The 26,316-nt window shown below is 31.4% G+C and overlaps 1 protein-coding gene across 3 annotated transcripts; it reads right to left on the reverse strand.

The window, feature by feature from the left end:
- Positions 1-1,519: 1,519 nt before the first annotated feature.
- On the reverse strand, positions 1,520-25,875 carry LOC132753252 (diacylglycerol lipase-beta-like). 3 transcript variants are annotated; one of them, XM_060743692.1, is made up of 16 exons: positions 25,749-25,875; positions 23,952-24,065; positions 22,442-22,918; positions 21,766-21,856; positions 20,942-21,102; positions 19,899-20,090; positions 18,464-18,619; positions 15,691-15,820; positions 15,128-15,211; positions 14,062-14,217; positions 13,558-13,685; positions 12,384-12,525; positions 11,675-11,818; positions 10,589-10,612; positions 5,939-6,045; positions 1,520-5,066 (listed from the first exon to the last, which is right to left on the reverse strand). In XM_060743692.1, exons 2-16 carry the CDS (start codon positions 24,044-24,046, stop codon positions 4,880-4,882), a joined length of 2,274 nt encoding a protein of 757 aa, XP_060599675.1. In that variant the 5' UTR covers positions 24,047-24,065; positions 25,749-25,875; the 3' UTR covers positions 1,520-4,879. The 3 variants fall into 3 exon arrangements, with proteins under 3 accessions (XP_060599675.1, XP_060599677.1, XP_060599676.1); XM_060743694.1 differs by lacking the exon at positions 18,464-18,619; XM_060743693.1 differs by lacking the exon at positions 10,589-10,612.
- Positions 25,876-26,316: the final 441 nt, after the last annotated feature.

The following is a 26,316-nucleotide window of genomic DNA, read 5'->3' on the forward strand; positions in this document are numbered from 1 at the left end:
AATAAGAAATCAATGCATGTAATTTATTCATTAAATATAATGTGAACAAATATTTGCAGTACACATTTTACATATTCTTTGATGTTTGAAAATTGTTTTATTTGCATAATTATATCCATAATGGACCATATATATTTTTTGGCAAGATACGTAAACACAGTAACAATATCAATCACAAAACATACAGGATCTGTAAGTCACATTGGTATATAGACAGATAGATGATATTTAAATTTAATTTTCTTTGAGACTGTATTTAGAGACTCCCTGTCATATGCGACCTTTTTCTGAAGATCCCTTGGAAAGTCACATATGACAGTCTCGACTGTAATTCACAAATAACACTAAAAAATACTCACTAAAATTACACATGACACCATTAATCACATCTCTGCTGGAAATATCATCAACACTATTAAAACACCTCAACACTAAAATTGCTCACATCATTTTCAACACTATGTAAAACTTAATCTACACTTACGTGGTAATTACTACATTATTCACTACTAAACACATTGTGATCACTACATCCTGATACAATCACTGTATCACCATACTTTTGGTTCCCCTTTAGAGTTACACTAGTTAAAACTTTTAAGTCACGGTAATTATCAGTACGATTTCTTATCATGCTTTTGAACAATGCAAATACTGAAAGCTTCACAGGTTTCAGTGTCATTCATATTGCTTCTTATAAGGTTGCTGTAAGAATATTTCCTTATCACTTAAAACACATGCCAAACATCATAATACTGCTTTAAATATAATGGTTATTATGCGAGTAAGAAACAATTAGAAGTAACTTACTGGCTGTAAGAAACAAATGTTCAGTTAAAGTTTTCATTCTTTTTCTTAAACTTTCTATACAGAAAGTGTTGAAACACTTGTACTAAATAAATTTCTTTTGGAACAGTTGTGGCTCATGTATGTTGTGACCATTATTTAGAATGTTGAAATATTTTGAATATGTGGCTTTCAGCAGCCAGGGTTGGTGTCTCTTCAATTTTATTTCCTGTCTTTGTTCCCTCTTGTGTAAAGATAAAGAGTCATATCTCTTTTAACCTACTTACCGTAATTCTGGAACAATTTATATAAACTCCTGTGAAGTTTGGTCAAAATCCAGCAAGAGGTGTAGGAGGGGATGTTGTTTAAAGAAATTAAAAACAACAACAAAAGATGGATGTCTTCAGAGGCATTGCCATCAGAAAAAAACTCACCAGAGTTCTTTGTGCTCAAGTGAAATAATAAAAGACTTCATACATTTAATTTTGGCAAACAGTTTATGGACAAGGGCAGTCATAGTAAACTTGGGACCAAATGATCTGATAGTTTTGTGATTCTTAAGCCATTGTTTCAAGAGAAACAGTTATTCAATTTAAAGGTTTTGCGATTTAAATTCTTGTAAAGTCTCAACTCAGTGTAGCTAATTAATGTAGATACCAGACGACTAACCTTTGACCTTGTTTAAGAATCTTTAGTGTGCTGGGGATATACACAAAATAAAATCATAAACAAATGCATTTTGGACAGAAAACTTTAATACTGTAAAACAAGGATGGGTACAAAAATAAACAAAATACATCATAAATATTTTCATACAGAAAGGTTATTTAAAAGCAAGCAAAATACACATTATATTTACAGGATAATGTGATCATGATAAAGTCATTTAAATTGAGCAACATAATTGCAGGAAATATCACTTGAAGAAAAATATTTTTAAAAAGACCTTCAAAGGTATTTATTCATCTTAAAAGAAACAAAAATGAGTTCATATGAAATCAAAAATTTCTTACATAATTTGTTTACATTAAACAAATTTCAACAGTAACAAAATGGATTTCTAAACAAATGAACCTTTCAAACCCCCTTTAACAAATATATCAATCTATATGTAAAAATGAATTACAGAATATGATTAAAATTAAGTGGGCCATGATGGTCCTGCAGCTCTCACTTTTCAGAATAAATGGTACCTTGGTGGATGAGGAGAAGAAGTTGTTCAAAGAATTTTTTCTCCTTCAAATTTTACCCTGAATGATGCACATGTTATTTCACCAATGTGGTCATAGATTCAAAAAAAAAGATTGAAGTAAATTTGACCAGAGCTTTCAAAGAAAATATTTCTTTTAAATACTGACATATGGTCATTGGTGGATACTGTAGTATCAATCTACCCTAAAAACTGACACTGAATCTTTTGCTCTGATGAGACAAAAAGATGAGACAAAAATTCAAAATATGATTCTAGTATCTGGTCCTACCCTGGTATCCATCTTTCCAGTTTTTAGCAATGAAAAATGAAGCCCCCGCCTTTTTTATTCAATGCAAGGTCAACTGCTTACAAACAAAATCACAAACAAAATCATGTGTTCTTTTTTTTGTAAAACAGGTCAGCCAATGACCATGTAAAGCCCCTGTGATTGGATAACCAATCAGCCAATTTGCATAAATCATGTAAACACTGGAAATGTCCCTTTCCTCCAGACTGTAATACATGATCTTTAAGTGTAAAATCAAATAATTTGAATTCTAGTTAGGCACATCAATAAATTCCAATAAAAAATAATTATCAAAATAAAATATTTCTCTACCAATCCATATACTATCAATGTCATATCATTCTGACACAATTTAAAAATTAAAGAGTGGAAGAAAATATCACAGGTTATCAAATATATATCACATGTGTACATCAAGTATTTTAATAAAGTTATCATTAACTGAATAGATAATCAATAATAATCAGCAGACCTACATATAAACATTTTTTATAAACTAGTAATTCATAGTGTTTCCATATTTTGTAAATAAGGTAAATGTGCGTCTTGTAATGTTGTAATAACGATTTAATAATGTTGTAATAATGATGTATTGTAATAATGATGTATTGCAATAATGATGTAATAATATAGTAATAACATTGTAATAATATAATAATAACATTGTAATAATGATGTAATAATGTTGTTAATTAATTTAAAAAGCAAGATGCTCATCACATGAAGAAAATATTGCTGAAGAAATAAATTGTGTTAAAGGAAGCAAAAAAGTATACAAAGAGGTATTTTAATTTCCATACAATATACCCATACCTTTACAAATTGCCAAAATGCAAACAAAGCAAAGGAAGGCACAGCTATAAGGCCAATGAGTAACATTTTGAAACCTTAACAGGAAGCCAATAATAAAAAGATTTAAATAAAGTATTTTTACCCTTAATGGGTCTTAAATGATAAAAATCAAATATATTTTGATATAAAAATTAATCAATATACCCACATTAAGATTAAAGCAATAAAACATGTGATAAATATCAATGCTCAAGATTTATTAATAAAATGAGCCGCGTCATGACAAAACCAACATAATGGGTTTGCGACCAGCATGATCCAGACCAGCCTTCGCCTCCGCGCAGTCTGATCAGGATGCATGCTGTTTGCTATCAGTTTCTCTACTTGTTATAGAGTATGTAAGCGAACAGCATGGATCCTGATCAGACTGCGCAGATGGGCAGACTGGTCTGGATCCATGCTGGTCGCAAACGCACTATGTGACACGGCTCAAATATAAAATCAATCATTTTCTAAAGGAATATATAATCTCATTGGTTAATAATGAAATGAATAATTTAAAATGATTAAAATTAGGCTATATCTGAATATCTGACATATGTGAAATATTACCTATAGTAAAGTTGTGATGTGAAAGTTATTCCAAAATTGAAAGCAGCATGCTCCCAGATTCATGCTAATTTTCGTGAAAATTTTGAAAATGTACTAAGAAAGTAAAATATTGTGAAGTGAACAATGAAATTTAAGCATTGAGAACGTCACATGCATATTAACATTAAAGTAAATTACTGATAGTGCAAAAATAAGCCCAGACTGCAAAATAACTGCCATTGCAAATAGTAATTAAACTTTAAATATTTAATCTAATGATATAAAGTATCTAAAAATAATAATAATAAATAATAATTCTTTGATTGAATGCCATGCCATGTTTTTTAAATAAGGACAAATATCATAGGGAAAATAGGCCAATATGAAGACTTTAAATATCAAAAATAAAGCATAGGGATACTCTACATGTAAATTATAAAAAAATAAATTATTATAAATGATTAGCATACACACATAATAATACTTATAATTATGGCATTATATGGCACATAAATATTTAAAAACAAAAAACAGCCTAAATAGGCCCGGACAGTTCAAGAAAGGCCATAAAATCTTATGTAATCATTAACAATAACCCAGTATTTGTAACAAATAACTTTTGATTGGATATACAATTTTCTTCTCCCTTTTTGCAACAAACATTTTGTAGAAACGGTATATATAAAATTAATTCTTTTGAAATATTTAATATTAAACAGGACTATAAGACAAATCATGCAAATCCATTTTGGCATGCTTTATGCATTCACCAGCAGCTACATAATTCTGCCATCTTTTATCACTTCATACTGCTGCTCCAGTTGCGATAAATGTTATCAAAAATATTCTTAAAATTGACAATTTACATAATTTTCAATTAAGTGAAGTAACGGATTATGTCCTAAATTTAATAGGAGTTAACCAGTTATTGCACTCAAGTGACAATATTCAAATATTGAGACATGACAGGTACAGTCCAACAAAATCAGCAGATAAAATTATTCAACCTTTAAAGTGCTAGATCCGAAAGCGTCAGCCTTTGCCACCAGTATAGAGCCAGGCCAGCCTGCACATCCATGCAGTCTGACCAGGCTCTATACTGTTGGCTGATAAACTTTAAATATTCAAATTGGTATCCCTAAAATGGCTAATGGACACTCCCAAAAATGGAAATGGGACAAGTCCATTTAAAATATTCAGCATGTTAAGGATTAAACGTGTTTCACAAGTGATTGATGTTCGAGTATTGGCGTATAATCTCTATCGTTAAGCTGATCTATAGCTCGTTGTACAGCGTCAGGAAAATGGTCAGATAACATCTTTGGGCTGACTAGAACTTGGTTGAAATCTTTGGCTGTTACCCACGATGCCTGGTAATCAGGAACACCACAACATGGTCTGAAGAAAATATAATATTGGTTTAAAGATATATCTATTTTAGCTCAATTGCGAAACAAGTTCTTGCAACTTTTATTAATCACTTCGAGTCTGCCTCCTGGAGCCAACCAGTGCTGATGTCATATGAAGAAACATGGTTGTGACCCAATTAGGGCTCAAACCAATATCCCTGGGTTGAGAGGCAGACACCATAATCACTAGGCCACTGGTCCCCTTTTAAAGAAAATATATTGTTCTTCAAATCAGTGATGTGGTACCTTAACACTTAAGCTTGTTAAATATATTTTAGTGATTAAAAGATCAGAAGCTAAAGATATGTCAAGTTGAAAATAAGATTATGATCCACTCATCTTTTCAAGTGAAGAAGAGGTCTATTTTTAGCATCAGTGACCTTTGACTTGACCCTTTAACTTCCTGAATTACCTCAACCGATTGTCTAATTTCAATGAAACAGCCCATTACATTGCAAGAAATTTAGATGTTAGTCAGCAAACAGTATAGTGCCTGGACATAATTTACAAATAAATAAGCTAGCATAGTTCTGTACTGAAGAAAAAGGCATGCAGTTTTGATCTCAGAACCCTGAACCTGATGGCACCAAAAGTGATTAGCTTATACTACCAGTATAAAGCCACATGTTCAAACTTAACCCTCATCTTGCTGGTATGTAAGCCTTTTCCATCAACAAAGAGACAGGTTAACAAAGCAGTCCATGAAGTTTGACCAGACTCTATACTTTTGTCTTACTAAAATTTTCATTTTTATACCCTCATAATTCATATAAACAATTCCAAAAATGGAAACTGGACAAGTTCATTGCACAAATTCAGTAAATTAAGAGTTAAAATACTTAATAAATAGATATAACTTACACTTTTTTGGTAGCTTCAACAATATGTAATATTTGTCCTGGTGGAAACATCTGTGGATGTGTAATCTTACACTGCTCATTGTGTCGCTGTGCTTCATGTAGGGCGTTCTATAAATAGACATGATGAAATATTATCATGAATAAAAAGTTTACTTTAACTAAAGTTAATGAACAGCAAGGATGAAATTTCATTAATGTCATAATTATGTATTAAATAGAATTTTAATCAGACAATGTAAAATAAGGTAGGTCAAAATATACTAAATTGTCTTCCTTTAAAAAAAGTTGTAGCATAATTTAATCAACAATCTGTCTCAAAGTTATAAATATCAATTACTTCTTTTGTGTAAAAACATTTTTTTCCATAAACATGTAATAATTATAATGTATATTTATTTCATCGTGCAATGCCAATGAAATTTAAGCCAATTTGAGCAAACTGACTAGAGCCCAAAAATATATTTCCTCTGGGCAATTTACTTAATTGTGATATGATGTATGTTGATGGCACAAAACTACTTTGTTTAAAATGTAAATTTGAAGATTTTTTATGACAGAATATGGGATAACAATCACTATACAAGTATACCATTTTATCCACAAACATCCATTATCCTTTGTTTTGGTAACAATTATGAATATTATTAAATTCCTTCCGTATGATAACAGAGGACAATGAATTATCTAACCCTGAATAACTTCTTATTATTACCGAGATTCAAAGTCTCTGTCATTATGTTATAGACATCTAGTCATTCATATAGCAGATTTACCATAAAGGAAAATCTAATCAAGGGAGGTAAATCTACTTTTGACAGAAAAGCAGGACTGGATTATCAAATCCTGCAAAACAGTTGAAAATAGGCATATCTAAGGAAGCTACATGCAATTTTTAAGAGAAGAATCATTATAATGTTAATGAGAAGAAGTTTTTTTTTTTAGATTTGTAATTCTTTAGTCAAGTACAAAAATGATAACTATAAATTTCAAATCAACAAAATAAAACAAGAGCTGTCGGTAGGACAGCAACGCTCGACTATTCTTAGTGCTTGATAGTAAAAAAAATGCTTGATACAGTTACCTCCTCCTGTTTACAGGTTGGGGTCATGATGGTGAACAAGTGTGCAAAATTTCAAAGCCATATGTCAATGGACTTTGAAAATATTTGAACTATTACAAAAACTTTAACGTAAATTCTAAGTCGAAAAAGGGGCATAATTCTGTCAAAATGCTTGATAGAGTTACCTCCTCCTGTTTAGAGGTTGGGGTCATGATGTTGAACACAAGTGTGCAAAGTTTCAAAGCCATATGTCAATGGACTTTGAAAATATTTGAAACTATTACAAAAACTTTAACGTAAATTCTAAGTCGAAAAAGGGGCATAATTCTGTCAAAATGCTTGATAGAGTTACCTCCTCTTGTCTACAAGTTGGGGTCATGATGGTGAACAAGTGTGCAAAGTTTCAAAGCCATATGTCAATGGACTTTGAAAATATTTGAACTATTACAAAAACTTTAACGTAAATTCTAAGTCGAAAAAGGGGCATAATTCTGTCAAAATGCTTGATAGAGTTACCTCCTCTTGTCTACAGGTTGGGGTCATGATGGTGAACAAGTGTGCAAAGTTTCAAAGCCATATGTCAATGGACTTTGAAAATATTTGAACTATTACAAAAACTTTAACGTAAATTCTAAGTCAAAAAAGGGGCATAATTCTGTCAAAATGCTTGATAGAGTTACCTCCTCCTGTCTACAGGTTGGGGTCATGATGGTGAACAAGTGTGCAAAGTTTCAAAGCCATATGTCTTTGGACTTTGAAAATATTTGAACTATTACAAAAACTTTAACATAAGTGGTTACGCCGACGCCGACGCTCGGGTGACTGCAATAGCTCTACTTATTCTTATCGAATAGTCGAGCTAAAAATGGAGAAAAAAAAACTTAAGCTTAATTTTATGAATAATCTAACTTCACTATTAAAGTAGAACAAACAAAAATAATAAAAAAAGGTCACAAAAGATTCTGAACTAAGACAACCATTTGTTTCTACTTTAAAGTTACATTAAATAAATTTCATAAAAAAAGAAATAGCGACATTTCATTAATAAATTGGGTTTCATATCGACTCCAGATCTTATTTTGGTGTCCAGTCAACCAAAATGAGTTTAATAAACATACAAATGTGCAACCTCATTGTGGCGCATTCGGAAGTACAATTTCTGTTTGCATGAGAAACTCCGCCTTCAGATCATCCGTACATCAATATTAAATCAACAAACATGACTATAAGTAGCAGTCCTAATTTAACGGTACATTTCTGCATTGTAACGGATATTTTCATACAAATTTAATCTTTTTTATGAGATGATTTTTTTTTCTGAACCACAGGCCTAGTGCACCGTGAAGCTTAAACGGTAAAAGTGTGTTTGCACAAGAAAATCTTATATTTGCTGTGTTCCGGATAGCAATTATTACACCGTGACGTAGCGCATTATAGTCTTCATTTGCATGTTAAAATTCGTATACGAACTTTAGTGTTACCGTGGGGTTTTCCATTTAAAATCCTAATTTATGAACAATATTTGATGAGATTTACAACGATACTGTTAAAAAGGTTAATGAAACTGTAGAATGCTTAGTTTTTAGGCCGAAGGCAAAAATATTTTAACATATTTATTTATTGTAGCTTTAAATATATATACAAGTACAGTCAACCCCACTTATAAACAACTCGGTTATAGTGAATAATTGTTAATAGCGAACTAAATCTGACATCCCCGACCGATTCCTTCTTTATCATTCTTTATTTTATATTAAATCATATTGCTTAATATGTACCCGCTTAAAACGAATTTTCGGCTATAGCGAACCATTTTTTCAAGTCCCAAACGGCTAAAAACATGTAAATTTCCTCGGTTAAAAACAAACTGTTATAATTGAAATATTGGGATGCTCTCGATTAAAATCAGTACATGAATACTGCTATCTGATAATTATTCAATCGAGTGATTGCACAGGTTAGAATAAAGATTTTGATAAAATGTTCTCACAATGATAATTTCCTATTTGTTACGGAAAATTTGTATTTTGTACCCTCAGTTGAATGCTGTAAATACCCGGTAATTACCAAATAACCGATTTTTTGTTTGCAATATTAACCAAACATAACAAACAAATAGTAAAAGAATACAAATGGTAAGCACTTTATAGACAAGTACTACATGTCTAAATACATGTACTAAGTACATAATATATTATTCAATATAATGACCCACATTTAATTACCGCTGCCGTAAAATACCGGTTATACCGGTAACCAGTGACCGGTATGCCTTTTTCACGGCAAATTTTCCCACTCAAACAAGTCAGCAAGTTGTTGCTACTTCGCTTTTAGTGAACTTCGGATATAATGAACGAATATCTAAATGTCCCATTGAGTAAGTTATAAGCGGAGTTGATTGTATATCTATATTTTTAATCTTAAAAATTTATTTGCTTATCTCCAAATAATTATGCTATTTCACTATTTGATAGTGAAGAAATAAATTACCAACATAAAGGGTTGTAAAATAAGTATAGAAATACATGTATAAGAATCCATGTAGGTTTAAAAAAAATAGAATAATTTTGTGCATAAATACATTACACAACAAGAGCCGGTTCAACCCGTTGATGCTCCCCGAATAGGTTTTGGACACAGGTAGGTATAGGCTCTTGTAGTGTCAGAGTTATGTCACAGACAAAGTTCAAAGTGTAAAAACAACCCAAATGTTGCCCACGAATGTCGTCTCAATATGTTGATCATTTCTGTGAAATAGTTGTAAAATCTGACTTGAAATAACAAAGTAATGGGCCGAACGAGTTTTTGCTGCAAGGTGACCTTGACCTTCAAGATAGTTAACCAAATGCTGCGTGTGACACCTTGTCTTAGTATGGTGATCATTTCTGTGAAATAGTTATAAAATCCAACTTCAAATAAGGAAGTTATGGGCCGGACACTATTTTGCTGCAAGGTCATGCTGTGACCTTGATCTTCAATAAAGCGACCCAAATGTTGCGCGCGACACATCGTCTCAATATGGTGATCATTTCTGTGAAATAGTTGTAAAATCCAACTTCAAATAATGAAGTTATGGGCCGGACAATATTTTGCTGCAAGGTCATGCTGTGACCTTGACATTCAAGGTAGCAACCCAAATGTTGTGCGTGACACGTCGTATCAATATGATGATCATTTCTGTGAAATAGTTGTAAAATCCGACTTCAAATAATGAAGTTATAGGCAGGACACGAATTCGGGATGTACGTACGGACGGACAACCCAACGACTATATGCTTCCCCAAAAATTTTCGGGGAGCATGAAAACCTGAATGCAAAACAAGAACAATGAGATAAGCTAAGGTTACTTTCTTTACATTTTGTTTAGTCAAGCTAAGTATGCATGTATATTGCACCGACTAAAAAATATATGTAAGCTGCTAATAGAATGCAACTACACATGCTATCAGACTGGAAACAAACTCTAATGTTCCCTCAGGTTCAAAGGTTCAAGCCAGCATGCAAAGGCCAAAAAATAAAAAATAAAATAAAAAATAACTGAACCCAACAAAATACCAGATATATTTCAGAAAGAATAGATAAAAATATTACCCTTAATCCATTTTCTCTTTGAGGCTGTTAGTTGAGTAAAATATTATATAATAAAATTCTAAGATTTTTATCTTTTTAAAACTAAAAATATTAAATCTATATTCTGATGTAAGTTTAGCAGGGTTCACACTACTTAACAATCTACTCAATTCAGCATGATCAAGGACTGGTCTCAGGTTATTTTTAGATCAGTCTCGGAACTTTTGATTTTCATTGGTCAGTGTACATTCTGTGTCAGATTCTGACCAATTAAATACCTGAGATCTGAGTTAGAGCTGATAAAATTTCTATATAACCTTATACCCAGGTCTTGCTTTCTCAACAGGGTAGTTCGGATAGTCTAATTCTGTCAGCACCAGTCAAGGTTCTTGCCTCAAAGTTTTTTGACATTCGATTGGATAGAGTTTTGGTAAATGGTCAAGTAAATGTTGATTAAATTGGAAAACAATAGTAAAGAAAGCTAGTTTGGTCTGGCAAAAAACTAATCTGTACAAAATCCTCTGGACCTTTTGTTAAGCTGGCAGAATAAGCATTATGTAGTGATAGTGTTCGGGTTCGTTTGACTGAGTACAGATGAGATCAGATTAGTAGTTGCCGTGTCAAAAGTCATAGAGAAGTTGCAAATGCTTCTGGTAGGTTCTTGTGAGCTTGTATCGGACAAAAAATCAGTTAGACCTGGTTGGGACTATTGGGACTAATTGGGACCATAGAGTTGCTTGGATAGGCAGTCTGAACCTTGCTTAAGGGATATCTAATTGTAACATATTATTTTCTCTGTATGATATAAGATCAAGAAAATTAATTCTTCAATCGAAAGAATTAGTTTAACAATGATAATCTATCTTCTAACAATTTACTATCTATCTCCCATCAAAAACAACTATATATAAAACAGGCAACTTTTATTACTGATACCTATTAAAACCTAAATCTTCTATATTAGAAAATAGTATCTCAATTTCTTTTTACTCTGAATTTCAATCAACTTTACATTGGATTCATTGCCTAGCCCTATACTGTTGACAAATACAGATGATTTTCATTTCCAACAGTTTAAGAGTATAATATCTATAAAATGTTACGTACCTCTAGATTTTGTTCATCATTGCCACAGTATGACGGTACACGAGAGCCATTATCAAGCAATGGTCTGTTACTTGACGGTTCCTCAGCCTCGTCCTTATTCAGGCCACAAATCAGCTGCCATACCCCATGAGCAAGTAACTTGTACTGGAATAGTACGAAAATATATACTTCATTAGATTTTAGATCATACCAACACTGTGAAGGTTATATGGCAACTGTTTAGCTTTACTGGGGACAGAAGACGTTAGATGTCTCCCAATGACCCTGATTAAGATAGCTGGGCAGTTTCTCAACATGTAAGAATCCATTTAAGTCCCTGGTGGGTATTTGAGAGGCAATGGTCTATAATAGAAGCAGATCAAATTTAGTTACATAGCATAGATGCACATTCTGGCATGGTTCTAAATTGGTGGTGTTGTCAATTCATTAGCATTCAAAAGGCTAATATCTGTCATTTTATTTTATGCTTAAATAACACATACTGTCAAATGAGAAATTTTCGCAAAGGATGATTTTCATAAATTTAGCAAATAGTAGATTTTTTGAAAATAAATGTTTACTTAGTAAAGTATCATATAAATGAACAGGACTGAAAGAAGAAATTTGGGAATATTCAACCATGCCAATGGGTCCAAAATGTTGATTTTGTGAAATTTTTGCCTTGAGAATTTATCTGATTTTACTGCAGTTTTAAAACATAAATACATACCTTTGGACTATCTGAGTCAGTTATGGCCTGTAACAATCTTGTTTTAAGATCCTCCATGGTGTGAATACCTAGTCGTGGTATAATATCTTTACCTAGAACTACTGAACACACAAACTCCTGGCAGTATTGACTAGCACTTAAACTGTAATACAAGTTATAACTCTACATAGTTACAAGGTAAACGAGACACAAGAAAATTTATATATAAAATTTATATAAACCTCTTTAAAGGGACTCCACTGAGGTTTTTTCACATGACAGGACTGGACATAATTTTTTGAGATTAATTGTCCATTTCATGACATCTGGACTTATAACTTGAGTGCAAAATTTCAGATCATTAACTCATTCTGTTTTTTTTTTCCAGAATGATAAATGCAACGCTTTTCACTCAATTTGGGCTAAAATAGGTCAAAAATATGATTTTCAATTTATTCTGAGTATATTTCTTAAATATCTGTTGCATCTTTCTGTTTCAGGAGCCACAGTTTATCTATATAAGAAATTCAAATTGAATGTTTCCATGCTTTTGGACCTCAGTGGAGTTCCTTTAATAAATGTAATTTAATAAATTTGTTTATTTTAACAACTTCTTGTCATACTTTTGAAGAAATGTTTTAACAAAATTTAATATACCGTTGTCCTGATAACGAACATTGCTATGATCTAATAGACATTTTTTTAATTGTTTTACAAGTAATCCCCTGGTACAAAAAAGCTTTTAGCACTATAGCTTCACAATGCATTACTGTTAACAATAGACAAGTCAATCTGTTGCACTTATTTTTAAAGTTGTAACTATAAAAAGTTGTTTGTACAAATAAATTAGCTGGAAAAGTCCAAACAATTGTTAATTCATGAGTAAATCTATTCCAAAAAGTGGTTTTAAACAAATGAGTAAACTAAACTTTCATAAAATTAAGACAAAAATATCTCAAATAACCAGAAAATATAACAAATCAATGCTCTAATCACCATCATTGTAGCACTAGCAGAATGCACTATGCCAGCTTACTCCAGAAAATCTTTCTGTCATACAAGTATATAAACCATCACAGTCACATTGTGATTATAATGATATAAATATGTTCCACAAAATATGCCTCACATTAAATGATAACTAATATAAAATGATTTTTTTTCTTGAAAATATGATCATACACACATATTTTACCTCATCAGGCCACCAGGTGGCGAGAACGTAAAACAGATAAGGTCCGGATACTTCGGTTTGAGCAGAATGGCTAAAAGAGCAGCAGTACCCGCACCCAAACTATGACCTGTAATAACTAGCCTAGCTCCCTGTAATATAAACAACAACAACAACTATCAAATTGCAATCTTTATTTGTTTTATAGTGAAGGAGACCTGTGTTATTCAAATTATGATAAAACAGTGTGTCTATAGTGCCAGTTCAAATGGATGTTCATGTGACAAGAAAGAAATTGTCTATTTTTTTTTGGTAATAAAAACCCAAAGTCAAAGAAGCAAGGGCTTTTGCAATTTTTATATGAAGCCGATTGTGACACTTTCATCATTATTTAAGTAAGACGTCTTAAAATAATCATTACACTTAATTGTCCTTTAAATTACTGAATGACTAATCAAAATGACATTTCTAAATTAATCTTCATAAGTAAGAAGTTTTTAATATAAGATACCATATAACATCATTTACCTCTGCATTTTGGAACGCTTGGTCTAGAATACGCAGTCTTTCTAATGTTGATTGCACATATTTGGCAGCTAGAAGCATGCCTCTGTGAGCCATACAGTTGTCTAGGCCATCTATACCGAGGGAGTCACACTCAGCCGTTAGGTCTGTTATAACATCCTGAAACCATAATACATATCCAGTTAATGTGTGTTGATCATGAACAGATTTACAAGGTTTTAAACAACATTGATCTGTCTTAATGTTAAAAATATTTTTTTCATTTTGGATTTTAATAATCTAAAATTACATCATGTCATTAGTTTTCTTGTAACATAAATAAAACAAAGGTTTTTTTGTTTTTTTTTATCCTTTTATGTCATTGATCATATTGCGACTTTCCAACTGTACTTGTGGAGGAAGACCTCAGGTTCTCACAAAAGAGCACCTGAGTAGAACCACCGATGTTCCGTAAGCTAGTTGGATAGCTTCCTGACAAGAAAGAACCCAAAGTCCCTTGAGGGATTCAAACCAAAAGCAGTGAGGGCCATATAGTGCAAAGTCAATGACTAAAGCACTCGGGAACGGGTGTCCCCGTAAAAAAAATTATTGTACTGTGGCATATACAATGTTTATGCTATTTTAGTGAATTTTTCAAATCATTTAATATTGTGCTATATAATTATACTATACAAGTACTTATTGCTGCAGACTAAATATTCTGCCATTTTTTTTTAACACGAAGGAAGATTTAAAATTTATGCTACTTTCATTTCTGCTGCAACATCAGCCTTGCAAAAAAGTGTTTTATCTTTGCTTTTCTAAGGAAATGATATATAACAAGTATGATATATAACAAGTTATGAAGATTTTTTACATGTAATATGACCATATGCCATATAAAAACAATTGTTTGTATTATATAATCCAAGCAGTTATAATACTGCAAACATCCAATTTAAGAGGGGAAAAAACACAGTAACATCAAAAATCGGCAACAGCCATGTATATAAAAATGTAGATAATATAAATGTCACAAAAAGTAGCATTACAAATGTCATGATTGATACTTATCAAAGTGGACACTCACCTTTAATGACAGAGTGCCTCTCACTGAAACTACTACACTTTGTTTCTTCCTATCTATGCTAACAAAAAAAGGTACCTCATAAATCTGAAAAAGAATAAGCCGTAATCAGAAGTCGGTCCAATACCTCTTTTTTATTTGCATTAACTTTTATCAACTTATCTATCTTAGAAAAATTGGACATCTGGAATAAGCTAACACTTTTGAATACCAGCAAGTATAGTGATACTAATATAGAGTTGTGTTATTAGTTTAGTCAAGTGTAGTTTTATATACAACAAGAGCTGTATGTAAGACAGTGTGCTATGACTATTCTTTGTGCTTGACAGTGAGAAAAGGGGCATAATTCTGTAAAGGTACCTCAGAGTAACGGGACCAGTGTCCATCAAGTCAGATAATCACAGAGAACGAGTGTGTAAAGTTTAAACCCTTTCCGTTCAGTAGTTTAGGAGATACCAACTTGCACGCAAAAACTTAACCAGCGAAGCAGACACCAATGCCAGTGTGAGTACAATGACTTTCCTTATTCTAAGAATAGTCCAGCTAACAACAAATTTCTCACTTACTTTATTATGGAAGCTAGCATATATAATATCATCTGGATGTATGCCTGTGGTTTTCCTGATGGAAGCAGTGTTACATCTACAACAGTTATCATCTTGGATATAACTGCCTTGCATACAACATGCACAACATCTGTAAAATAATTTGATATCATGAATTAATGCCAGGTACAGTATAATTCAGTCAACCCTCTGTCTGCTTGTGCCCAGTGGTAATAACAAAGCAATGCTACCAGAACAGAATCAGAATAGCCTGATTTCTGAAATCTGCTCAATTTTGATATTTTGATATTAAAATCTCTTAAACTACATATAGGCAGTTCCTATTCAAAGAAGGGCATGTCTATTCCAAATATTTCAGCTGTTAAAGACTTTATCCTTTTCACAATGGCATAAGACTCACTAATACAAGAAGCTTTATCACTTTTCTTTAAACTTTTTTTTTACAACAAAATTTAGAGAAATACATTATTAAAATTTGGAAATTTGTTCAGTATTGTAGCTTTATGCTTCATTTATTTGTACTTTTAATGTAAATTTTTCTTTTTGAAAGTTATATTTTGGGAAATTCAATTGATTACCACAACCATTCTTTTCAGTGTAAAATTTAAAGTATGTAATAGCAATTACAAGATCTCCTTAACTTTTTAAGAATCTTTAATAAACAAACAAAAAGTTAGATAACACAAAAAAGAGCAAAAATTGTCTTGTTACCGTATGTTTAGTTTCTTAGTAACTAACAAACAATTCATAGAGCAACATGGTTTAATTTCAACTTTATTATTGCAATACTTCATTTCAGTGTTATCATAAACATATACAAATATTACAATTTGCAGTACAAATGAACAACAACTGGATTGAGAAGGAAGCCAATGTCTTCTGTATTTTCATTCTCTTGCAAAGAGATCATCCATTCTTACATTACAAAATGTGTGAAAAGTGAAATTTTTCAAAAAAACATACTTTCTGAAAAGCATTTTTTTTGTTCTATATAAAGAAAAGAACAAAGGGCCATAACTCCTGTACTCCACAACAATTCCTATAGAATTTGCTGTAAAAAGTTTTATAAAAAAAAAATTACTCAAACAATCCTAAATAAATGTTCTACAATGAAAGACAATGTCAAAACAATATAACTCAATAATAGGGGATGATAACCGGTGATTATAAAACATAAGTTTTATCTAATTAGATACATAACAGATTAAAATCACTTTCTCTAAATTTATGCTAAAATACAGATAAGAAATAAAACAAGCTTTGCTAGTAAGTACATGTACGTGAAAAGTTAGATGTTTTGAGGGAATAAAAAAGGAAGTTTAGCTGACATTGAACCTGCTGGAATCCAAAAATTATTAGCCTTTGCCACCAATATCGAGCCAGGCCCCATGTTCGCAAAGATTTAAGGTTTTAAGGACCAAATCAAGATCAAATTTAAAAACTCTAATAATCTTCATTGTTTATCCTCATAGATTAAATATCTAATATTAATTTGATAAAACTGGACTTGCAATAGCAAATTTATGAAATTTTAAAATAAATTGATTGTTAATTTTGCAAGATACGAACATTTTACAGTTGATCCAAATATTGATCCTGATCCTAAAATTGATCCTTATTTGATCCGAATATTTTTGTATTTGTTTTGTTATTTGTTGATTTTTGTTTTGTTTATTTGTTGATTTCAAACTAGTTTGGTTTCTTTGCAAATCAGCAATTTGTACATTTTGAATATTTACCATTTAATTCTAAGCACAATTAATTTTAGTAACATAAAACAATGAAAATAAAATCAGGATCACCAGGCTCAATACTGTTAACTGACAAATTTTAAATTTTCATCTTGATCTCCCCAAATTAATAATGGACAATTCCAACAGTGGATATTGGACAAGTCCATTGAAGGAATTCAGCAGGTTAAGGGTTAACTAAACTCTTAGAGCAAACTATCAGACAGCTAGTATAGAAAATAGTCAAACTAGTGTAGTAGTTACTAGTATACTAAAAACAAAAGTGAAAACCACAAAAAAACTAAATATAAGTGATTTAGTATAGAGTTAGAAAAAAACACACCAAAATAAAACACTAAAGATTACTGTTTCTACGTCCAAATACAACACTAGTGCAACTGAGGAAAACACTTTTGAGCTATAAGCCTATGTAAACATTTCCATTTTACTTAAATTTTTCTGATAAATTACAGGCAGAATAATCTTTAATAGCGATGTTATTTGTGAATATAATCACATTGGCAGAAATACTGGCTACACTGGAATACTGACAATACTGGTAAAACTGACAATACTTTCAACATTGGAAATATTGGCAACATTGAAAATAATAGCAATGCTGTAAAATCATTTTTGTTCACATAGGATAGATTTTGGTGTATCAAAAGTTTAAATAGAAAGTATTGTCCGGTGTATAAAGTATAAATAAAGAAATCTTCAGCAAGTCAAAGGCTGCTCTTACAATCAACATTATAGTAATTTACTTAAAATCCACCAAAATATTAGTTATTGGGTAGAAATATTCAAATAAACATTAAATATGTAATATTAAATCTGCAAACATTTTTTAAATATTGAGAATATTTTTATATTCATACTTTTAATAAGTTTTCCCTTAACTTTCAAATTTCTTTCATCTGGAGAAAAGAAGCTTTAAACTTGTCCTTATATATTTATTAATATATTCAGAGACATTACAGCTCAGAAAGTGTTCCTTAGTTGTTTGGGGTGTTTGTTTGTTTTGTTTTGGTTAAACAACTCACTGTAGGGACAAGCAAAGCTCATTCAATTCCTTTTCTGTTTCAATTACGGTCATACTCTGTGTTTTAAAAACATGAAAGCAATTGAAACATGCATCCCAACATGATTGATCCTCATGTTTCTGGTTATATCTCAAACTTCTCGGTAAACATGCATAGCTGAAAGATAATATATCCATGCCATACTGTCATTATATTAAAAAATTACAAACACATAACATAATACGTCATGCCATTCTGCCATTATATCAGAAATTACAAATATATTACCTAATACACCATGCCATACTGTCATTATATTAAAATAATTTATGAACACATAACATAGTACGCCATGCCATAACGAAATACATGATGCTAAGTAATACTGTCAATATATTGGAAATTATGAACACATAATGTTACACATCATGCCTAAAGTCATTATAGCGGAAATTACCAACACATATAGTGGAATAACGAACACATAACATGAACACAAAGTACAATCAGAACGAGGGCATGCTACATTTATAAATATAGATGCATGTACATACAAGTAGAAAGATAACATTTAAAAACGTTAATAAATTTCAACAAATAAAACTAATCAGAAATACTATTATATGACAGTATCATTATGAATTTCTCTTGAATATTATACAAATAATGAATCATTAATGATCATGATGATAATAATGATAACAATAAATTTATTTTTTCTTAGTTGACTTTCCTGGGGACGTTACTTGCTATGTGTGCATACCATGACTATTACATGGCCATGGGATAGATATTGCATGTACTTATGCCAGATAGCTTACAACTGCAAGTGCATGTGGTGGCTGTAATGTGGGCAAACAAAAACCAACAGCTATTGCATGCGGCACATGTAGTAAATAAAAGATTTCCTATGTCCCTTTTGTGTCATTTATCATTTTTTTCCATTGATGCCTTATAATGTTGCAGTAACAATTGGCATGACCTTACTTTATGTTTGTATTACACAAAAGATGTTGTGTCAAAATATATGTACGGCCTTGCAATATCATTTTAACAGTCACAAAAGTGGCACAAGAATATGACAAAAAAACGAATTATTAATCTTTGAATACCATCTGCAATAATCATATGCCTTTGTCATGTGTACATAGAACAAGGACAAAGCAACAATTTAAAATAATAAATCAAATCTATTGAAAATACATGTATTTTCAAACCATACTATCAGTTCTATCTTCGTTTGTAAAAAAAACCACAAAAAAACACAAAATAGCCTAAAATCAACATTTTTGAACAAGGACAACTGTAACAGCAATAACATATTATTCCTAATAATTTCAAAAATCAATGAACCCTTCAAAGTATACCCATTACGGAATATAATCACTATATACCTTTTGATCAATACTTGATTCATATGGGAAAGAAACTAGAACTGTAATCTTCTTTAACTTACTTGCACTGAGAGGTTAGCTGGCAAGCTCCGGTCATAAGATGGGTGAAGATGTACAATGGCCAACCATAACTAGCCATGGCGAACTTCATATAATGTGCTAACATTTCTACAGTCATCCATGGTTTAGGTGTAGGAATCCCAGGATCTCCAGTGCTTGGAAGTGCTGAGGTTGAACTACTGGCAGATAAAGGCCTGTATATAAAATAAATATCAATTAATTTGACTCTGCTCAAACAGAAAGTGATAAGTCTTTGTCACTTGTCATTAAAAAGCCAGTCCAGCCTGCACAATTGTTCAGTCTGACCATGCTCTATACCATTCAAACTTCAACTTCAGATATTTTCATTTTGGTTTCCCTAAACTTGACAAAACGGATAGTTCCAAAATAGAAAGCATAGCAAATCCATATAAGAAATTCAGCAGGTAAAGTGTTAACTATCCAAACAATTACATAAAAGACAAGTGAAGAAATATTTGTGTTAATTATTAAACAAGAAGATTATCATTTAACTATTCATGCAGTGCAGATTATCATGTTGTGGCTTTGCCATTTTATATATTCATATATTACTATTATCTTAGCCATTAAATAAAGTATGTGAATACACACGTTCAGCAAGCTAATCACGATAATAAAATCTCAGACAAGCCCAATGATTTGTGATTTCTGTCCCTTATAATGAACAGTTGGAATGCTAAATTTGAAAGGGGAGCGGTGGCCTAGTGGTTAAAGTGTCTGCCCTCAACCCAGGGATCACGGTTTTGAACCCTAATTGGGTTGCGACCATGTTTCTTTATATGACACCAATACTGGATGGACTCGAAAGTGATTAATATAAGTTGCAAGAACTTGTTTCGCAATCGAGTTTAAATAAATATGTTCAAACCAAATTTCAAATGTTTGACTTAAAAGAAAACAGAAAACACTGATTTGAATGTTGAAAACCTGCCTTGGTAAAGAAAATTTTTTAAAATAAACAAACAACAATTTGTTATCTTCTTTATCAGAAAAACTTTTCTATATCACTTTTTTCTAGTATTACCTTTGCATATATTGCTGCTCATTGTGTGACATACCACTTTGACTTATAGACCTCTGTGGAGCTTCTATTCTTATAGACATTAGCGTGTTAGCCTCCCTCTCTTGTTCTCTGTGTACCAGTATCAGACCACACGCAACATCTGTAGGTACCAAATCTACACCCTGTAGAAAACAAATGCTTTTTTTATCTGTACAGAATTCATTTTAGTTTGTAAAGAAAGCTATAAGCTTATTAATACACTCTCGGATCCATTCCTGGAACCAACCAGGACCTAGCAATTAACGTAGTTTCTTGCTAAAGGAAATGACCGCTTGCCATCGACGGGGTTTGATCCTTCATGGCTGGTGATTCTGACACATTAACCACTGGGCCATGCCATAATTTTTACATCTTTGGGTAAATTTTTCATTGCAAAAGTTCCCTAAATATAATTTAATTATAATTATTGTAGACCATAATGGAAACAAGTGAATTCAAACACAATTTTTGTGTCATCCTGGGTATATGAATACTTTTTGTGGTACATCTTTTCATTTTATTAATAACTTGGAGGTATTTGATATCTTTTATATAATGTCTTTCAAAATGATTATTATTTTACTGTGTTTTAGTTAGACCTCTTATGTTTTATACTGAAATAAATTACTAGAAGGTTTTTTTTCAATCTATTAACAAACAATGAAGGACTTATAAGATCACAAAAAAATTAGATTAAAAACAATACTGTTGATTTTTGTGTTAATTGGACACCCTTATTATCTTTATCACTTCACTTGAACTGCAGTTCAAACAAGAATAATTTGTAATATGAAATGTACATTCACCTGGAAAAAATTCGAGAAGATCTCTGCTATACCACTGAAGGCATTTGTACTTTGTTCATCACATCCAACACAACAGCATAATATACGACATCTGAAATTAGTTCAAAAATAATGACTGTACATCATAATTATTTTCATTGAGAATTATCAAAAGCTGAAAATCTATTATAACGGTTAATTTGACTTGACCTTTAAGTCAAGTAAGTGTAATGTACATGTAACTTTAAATTTCTTACTTTTCATCCAAAATAAAAACATTCATCAAACTACCATTGTGCTGACTTTGCAAACAATATGTCTATGACAGACAATACACTATTACCATTAGCAGTAAGATAGAAAGGGCAAACATGAATTTTGCAATATTTAAATAATGGATTATGATGCTTGTTACCTGAAGAAAATAGCGATTAATGTGAAAAAAATGTCATAAAAGTAGCAGAATGTAAACAAAGTAGTATTTTAACTTCATACAAAATACTAATTCACTATAAATATATTTTTTGCCAAAAAACAACACATGAAATAGTTGGTATAGGTAATTTGCCAATAAATAACATTTAGGATACTATACAAGTACACCAAAGTTTAAAAAAAACTTTTGAGAAATAAAAATAAAAGCATTTATGAGGCATAATGGGCCTTTAATGAAACTTGTTTAATTTAAACTTCCTACCTAGTCTCCCATACCCTTTTAGCCGAGTTGGAGATTTCCTTATCAGCACTGTCTCTCTGGTGCTGCCCACCATCTGACTTTTGATGTAATGCTCCCAAAGGATCGAACACAACACCTATGCCAATCAGAACAACTATACCCATAACCCAGCCGAAGATAACTACCCCCTTGACAGTGAGCACTATATGCTTTTCACATCCACTTGATACTCCGAACGCCCAGTACGTTCCCATGATATTCCAAGCTAGCTCAGGCAACGTGATGGCAAACTTTGTATAAATAAGTTTAGATATTTTCCTCCTTGGTGAACAGTTTGTGATTGTACCTTGCATACTGACGTACACAACTGCAATTGTCATTAAAATACTAATGGCAAGAAGGGACAGAAGACCGATGTAATATGTATGCAGTAAATTACCATCGTGGCAGTCTAACGTATCCTTGTGCATGTGAAATATTGCTGAAACAACTGCAATCCTAGAAAAAAGGTATGAAATTTGGGTAATACCTCTACAATACAAAGTCTATAAAATGCATAAACAAGATCTCAAGAATAATCAATACATGTACATGTGTTATGTGTAGAATATGTAATAAAAAAGATGATAAGCATCTTATATCAGGTTCTTAAAACTTTAATAACACATCTGTAAATAAATAAGTTTTACTTTCTGTGTGCTTACAATGTAAATTTTGTTTTCCTTTCGTGTTTATGGTCTTTATACATGCCACTCAACATCATTCTACGTTATTGTGTTTCACAATATCAGATGTGAGTAACAAGTATTTTCTGTATCATATTGTTTAAGCTAATAAAGATTTTCAGTTTTAGCAGTGTTACTGTCCTATTACTTAACAAACAATGGCATGTAATATTCCAACAATTGGTCCATTATCACCTGCATAATGTCCAACTCAACATGGTTATTAATAAATTATAAATAGTATCATAAAAAAATATTCTAAATTAATAAACTGCTCTGAGTAAAGGTTAAAGTTTATTCATACAGGCCTGATTCATATGTATTTACAAAATTTAATTGGTTAGGTGCGGCATAGCCGTGTGACAATTTTAATTTTGTAAATTTATACATACCAATAAATTTTAACCAAATTACATGTAGTGTTTTAAATTATTTTTTTATAAAAAAAACTCTATTTACTAGACTGAGTAATTACTAGTTTGCCGATTTTTCAAAGTAAATGTGTTACGATTCATTTGAAATACTGCAATCCTATTGGACAAAAAATAATTTCAAACACTAATTATAATATGTATATGTTTATAATGATATTAAAAGGAAAACAAAGAAACATCAATATTTAAATATTTTATTACAATAAATCACAGTTCGCCTCGTCTCGAGTCACGGTCCGCCCTGTCCCAAAATATGGCCCGTCCGTCCAAACATACGGTCCGCCCTTGTACAGTTCGCCTTGACTCTCACGGTCCATCCTGTCTGTAATTAGGCTTTTTGTGCCTTTAAATTAAATGTAAAACAAATCTCACCATATTGCTCTAAGGATTATTTCTCCAACTCCTGGATAGACAAAGTCATCGCTACCAATTGACCACTTTCTATTGAAAGCTACAAGCTGTGGCATCTTAAAATTAATTGCTCAACTGTAAAATAAAGAACCACTATATTATAACTAGGGCTGGATCAATATACCGGTAAATCGGTATTTATCGATTTTCCGTTTTTCAATACGGTACGGTTATCGGGTTTTAGCTATACCGATTCAAAGGGAGACAACCTAATAACACTTATAAACATGATGGCTTTACATTAAAACTATCGTCTTTAAAATGTCCGCACAAAAGTCAAAAGTGTCGAATTTTCTCTTAAGTAAATGTTAAGAAGGCCCTCATCAATATTTGAAAGGCTGCATTGATTAGTTCAGGTGGAACAACGAATATGTCAAAACACAAAATGACGGATAAATCCGTGTCAAAATTTATCCGGCCATTCAATCTCCTATTTCTAACACTGGTAAAAACTACTTTCAGGTCGGCAGTAGTTTGTATTAGACCAAACATTTACTTGTAATTTTTTAAACACATATTGTGAACACATAAATCCAACAAATTTATTGATTTTCCAAGATGTAGTTTGCTAACTAAATAAATGTGACTGCGCGAAGATGTAGCTAAACACCGTTTCCCGGTACGTTACGGATTACGACACCACAACATCATGACATGATATTTATATTTTTATTGTAATTTTACCGTTTAAGATAGAAAAAACATGATTTGTTAGAAAATTTTCAATGTTCCAATACTTTCTCAGCGTATATATTTCAAATTCTACAAAAATTTGATTTTATTATAAAGATCTTATAATTTAGAACAGTTGACTTGTAGACAGTACTAGACTCCTGTCATAATAAATAGTGATGTTTTAATTATTTTCTGCGTTAACTTTTCCTAGTATTTACATAATTATATTTTTGCATTGAATTATTTCTCTACAAAGCTTTTTAATTTTTTTTTCAAAATAATTGTTTTATCTAAAAAAGGGACCATCATGTCATTTTCAAAATATTACCTCAAATGTACTAATTAAGGTACCTATGCACCTGCTCTGTATTATATATCATCATTAACAAAGTCAAAATCTAAAACAGATATAAGAAAGATTCAATAATATTTCACCAGGGCATCTATGAAATGTAAATAGTACTTTTAATAAGTACATCCTAACAATGAAGCATCATTGTACTGTATCGTCAATACATATTGTGTATCGTTGGTCTGTATCGCAATGCGTATCATATCGGAAATTTGTGATCAATACCCAGCCCTAATTATAACACACTCGCTTGAAAAAGTTCATCTTTAAAAAAATGTAGTTTAGGATACAAAATCATACTATCAATATTCCTATGCCAGTATGATTCCTTAGTTTGGTGATATTCAATATAAAATTATACGCATGTATATTTGATAAGCTGAAGCAAACAGTCCACTTTTACTTTCCATTACAAGCTCAAGTCAAAGACTTTAATTTTGAAAGAGAACCATCAAATGATGCTACAATTTAAATGATAAAATTTGCAATTTTTTTTGTATTTTTGCCTTAGATTTCAGGTTGTTAACCGACTTTTGACCAAGACATTTAAAGAAAATGTTATTATTTTTATTCAAGCCGAAGCATAGGCAGTAAACAGGTAAACCTTGAAATAGCTAAACAGCTAAAAATTATTTATCGATAAATCAATTTGTATGTGGTGTCTAGTAAAACGTCAGCATATTACATGTTTTGAAAAGTGGAAATGATTTATTAATTAATTGAAAATTAACCTTCTTTAAATCTTTTAAGTATAAATTTAACAAAACGTGTATTTCGTTTCCTGTTTTCCTTGTTTTGACATGTTGATAGTGGCCATGTTGACAACACGATCTAACCGCATTTGATAAAAGCGCTCCGATTGGGTCATTGAAATCTAGATTGTCCAATCAATGAAAACCGTACATTTCTTTTTTATTTACCGATATAAGCCATACTAATTTGCCGTACCTGATACCGGGCGACAATTTTTTTCAAAGTTTGTTTCCAACTGCTCCCAAAAATCTCCTTTTCAGCAGTACATTGTATAAACATATATTTAATAAAGATATGGCAGGTTTAGATTTCAAATAGGCAGTATATGATGCTGCAGTATAGCTTTCAATCAGCTTGAAATAAATGATTTATGTACAGAAGAATTTTCCAAACTATTTTTAAAATCGTTTTTCATAGAAATGGTTTCAGTCGTCATTCTCAAATTTTATCACAGAAAGATTTTTGGCTACTTTCTGAAATTATTCGTCCGTTACAGATGACCAATTCCTCAAGAATCAAATTTGCTCTTTATATCAGAAAATACGT

Source organism: Ruditapes philippinarum, unplaced genomic scaffold (assembly GCF_026571515.1).
Source record: "Ruditapes philippinarum isolate M1 unplaced genomic scaffold, ASM2657151v2 ctg1512_1_1_1_1, whole genome shotgun sequence".
NCBI classification, from domain to species: Eukaryota; Metazoa; Mollusca; class Bivalvia; order Venerida; family Veneridae; genus Ruditapes; species Ruditapes philippinarum.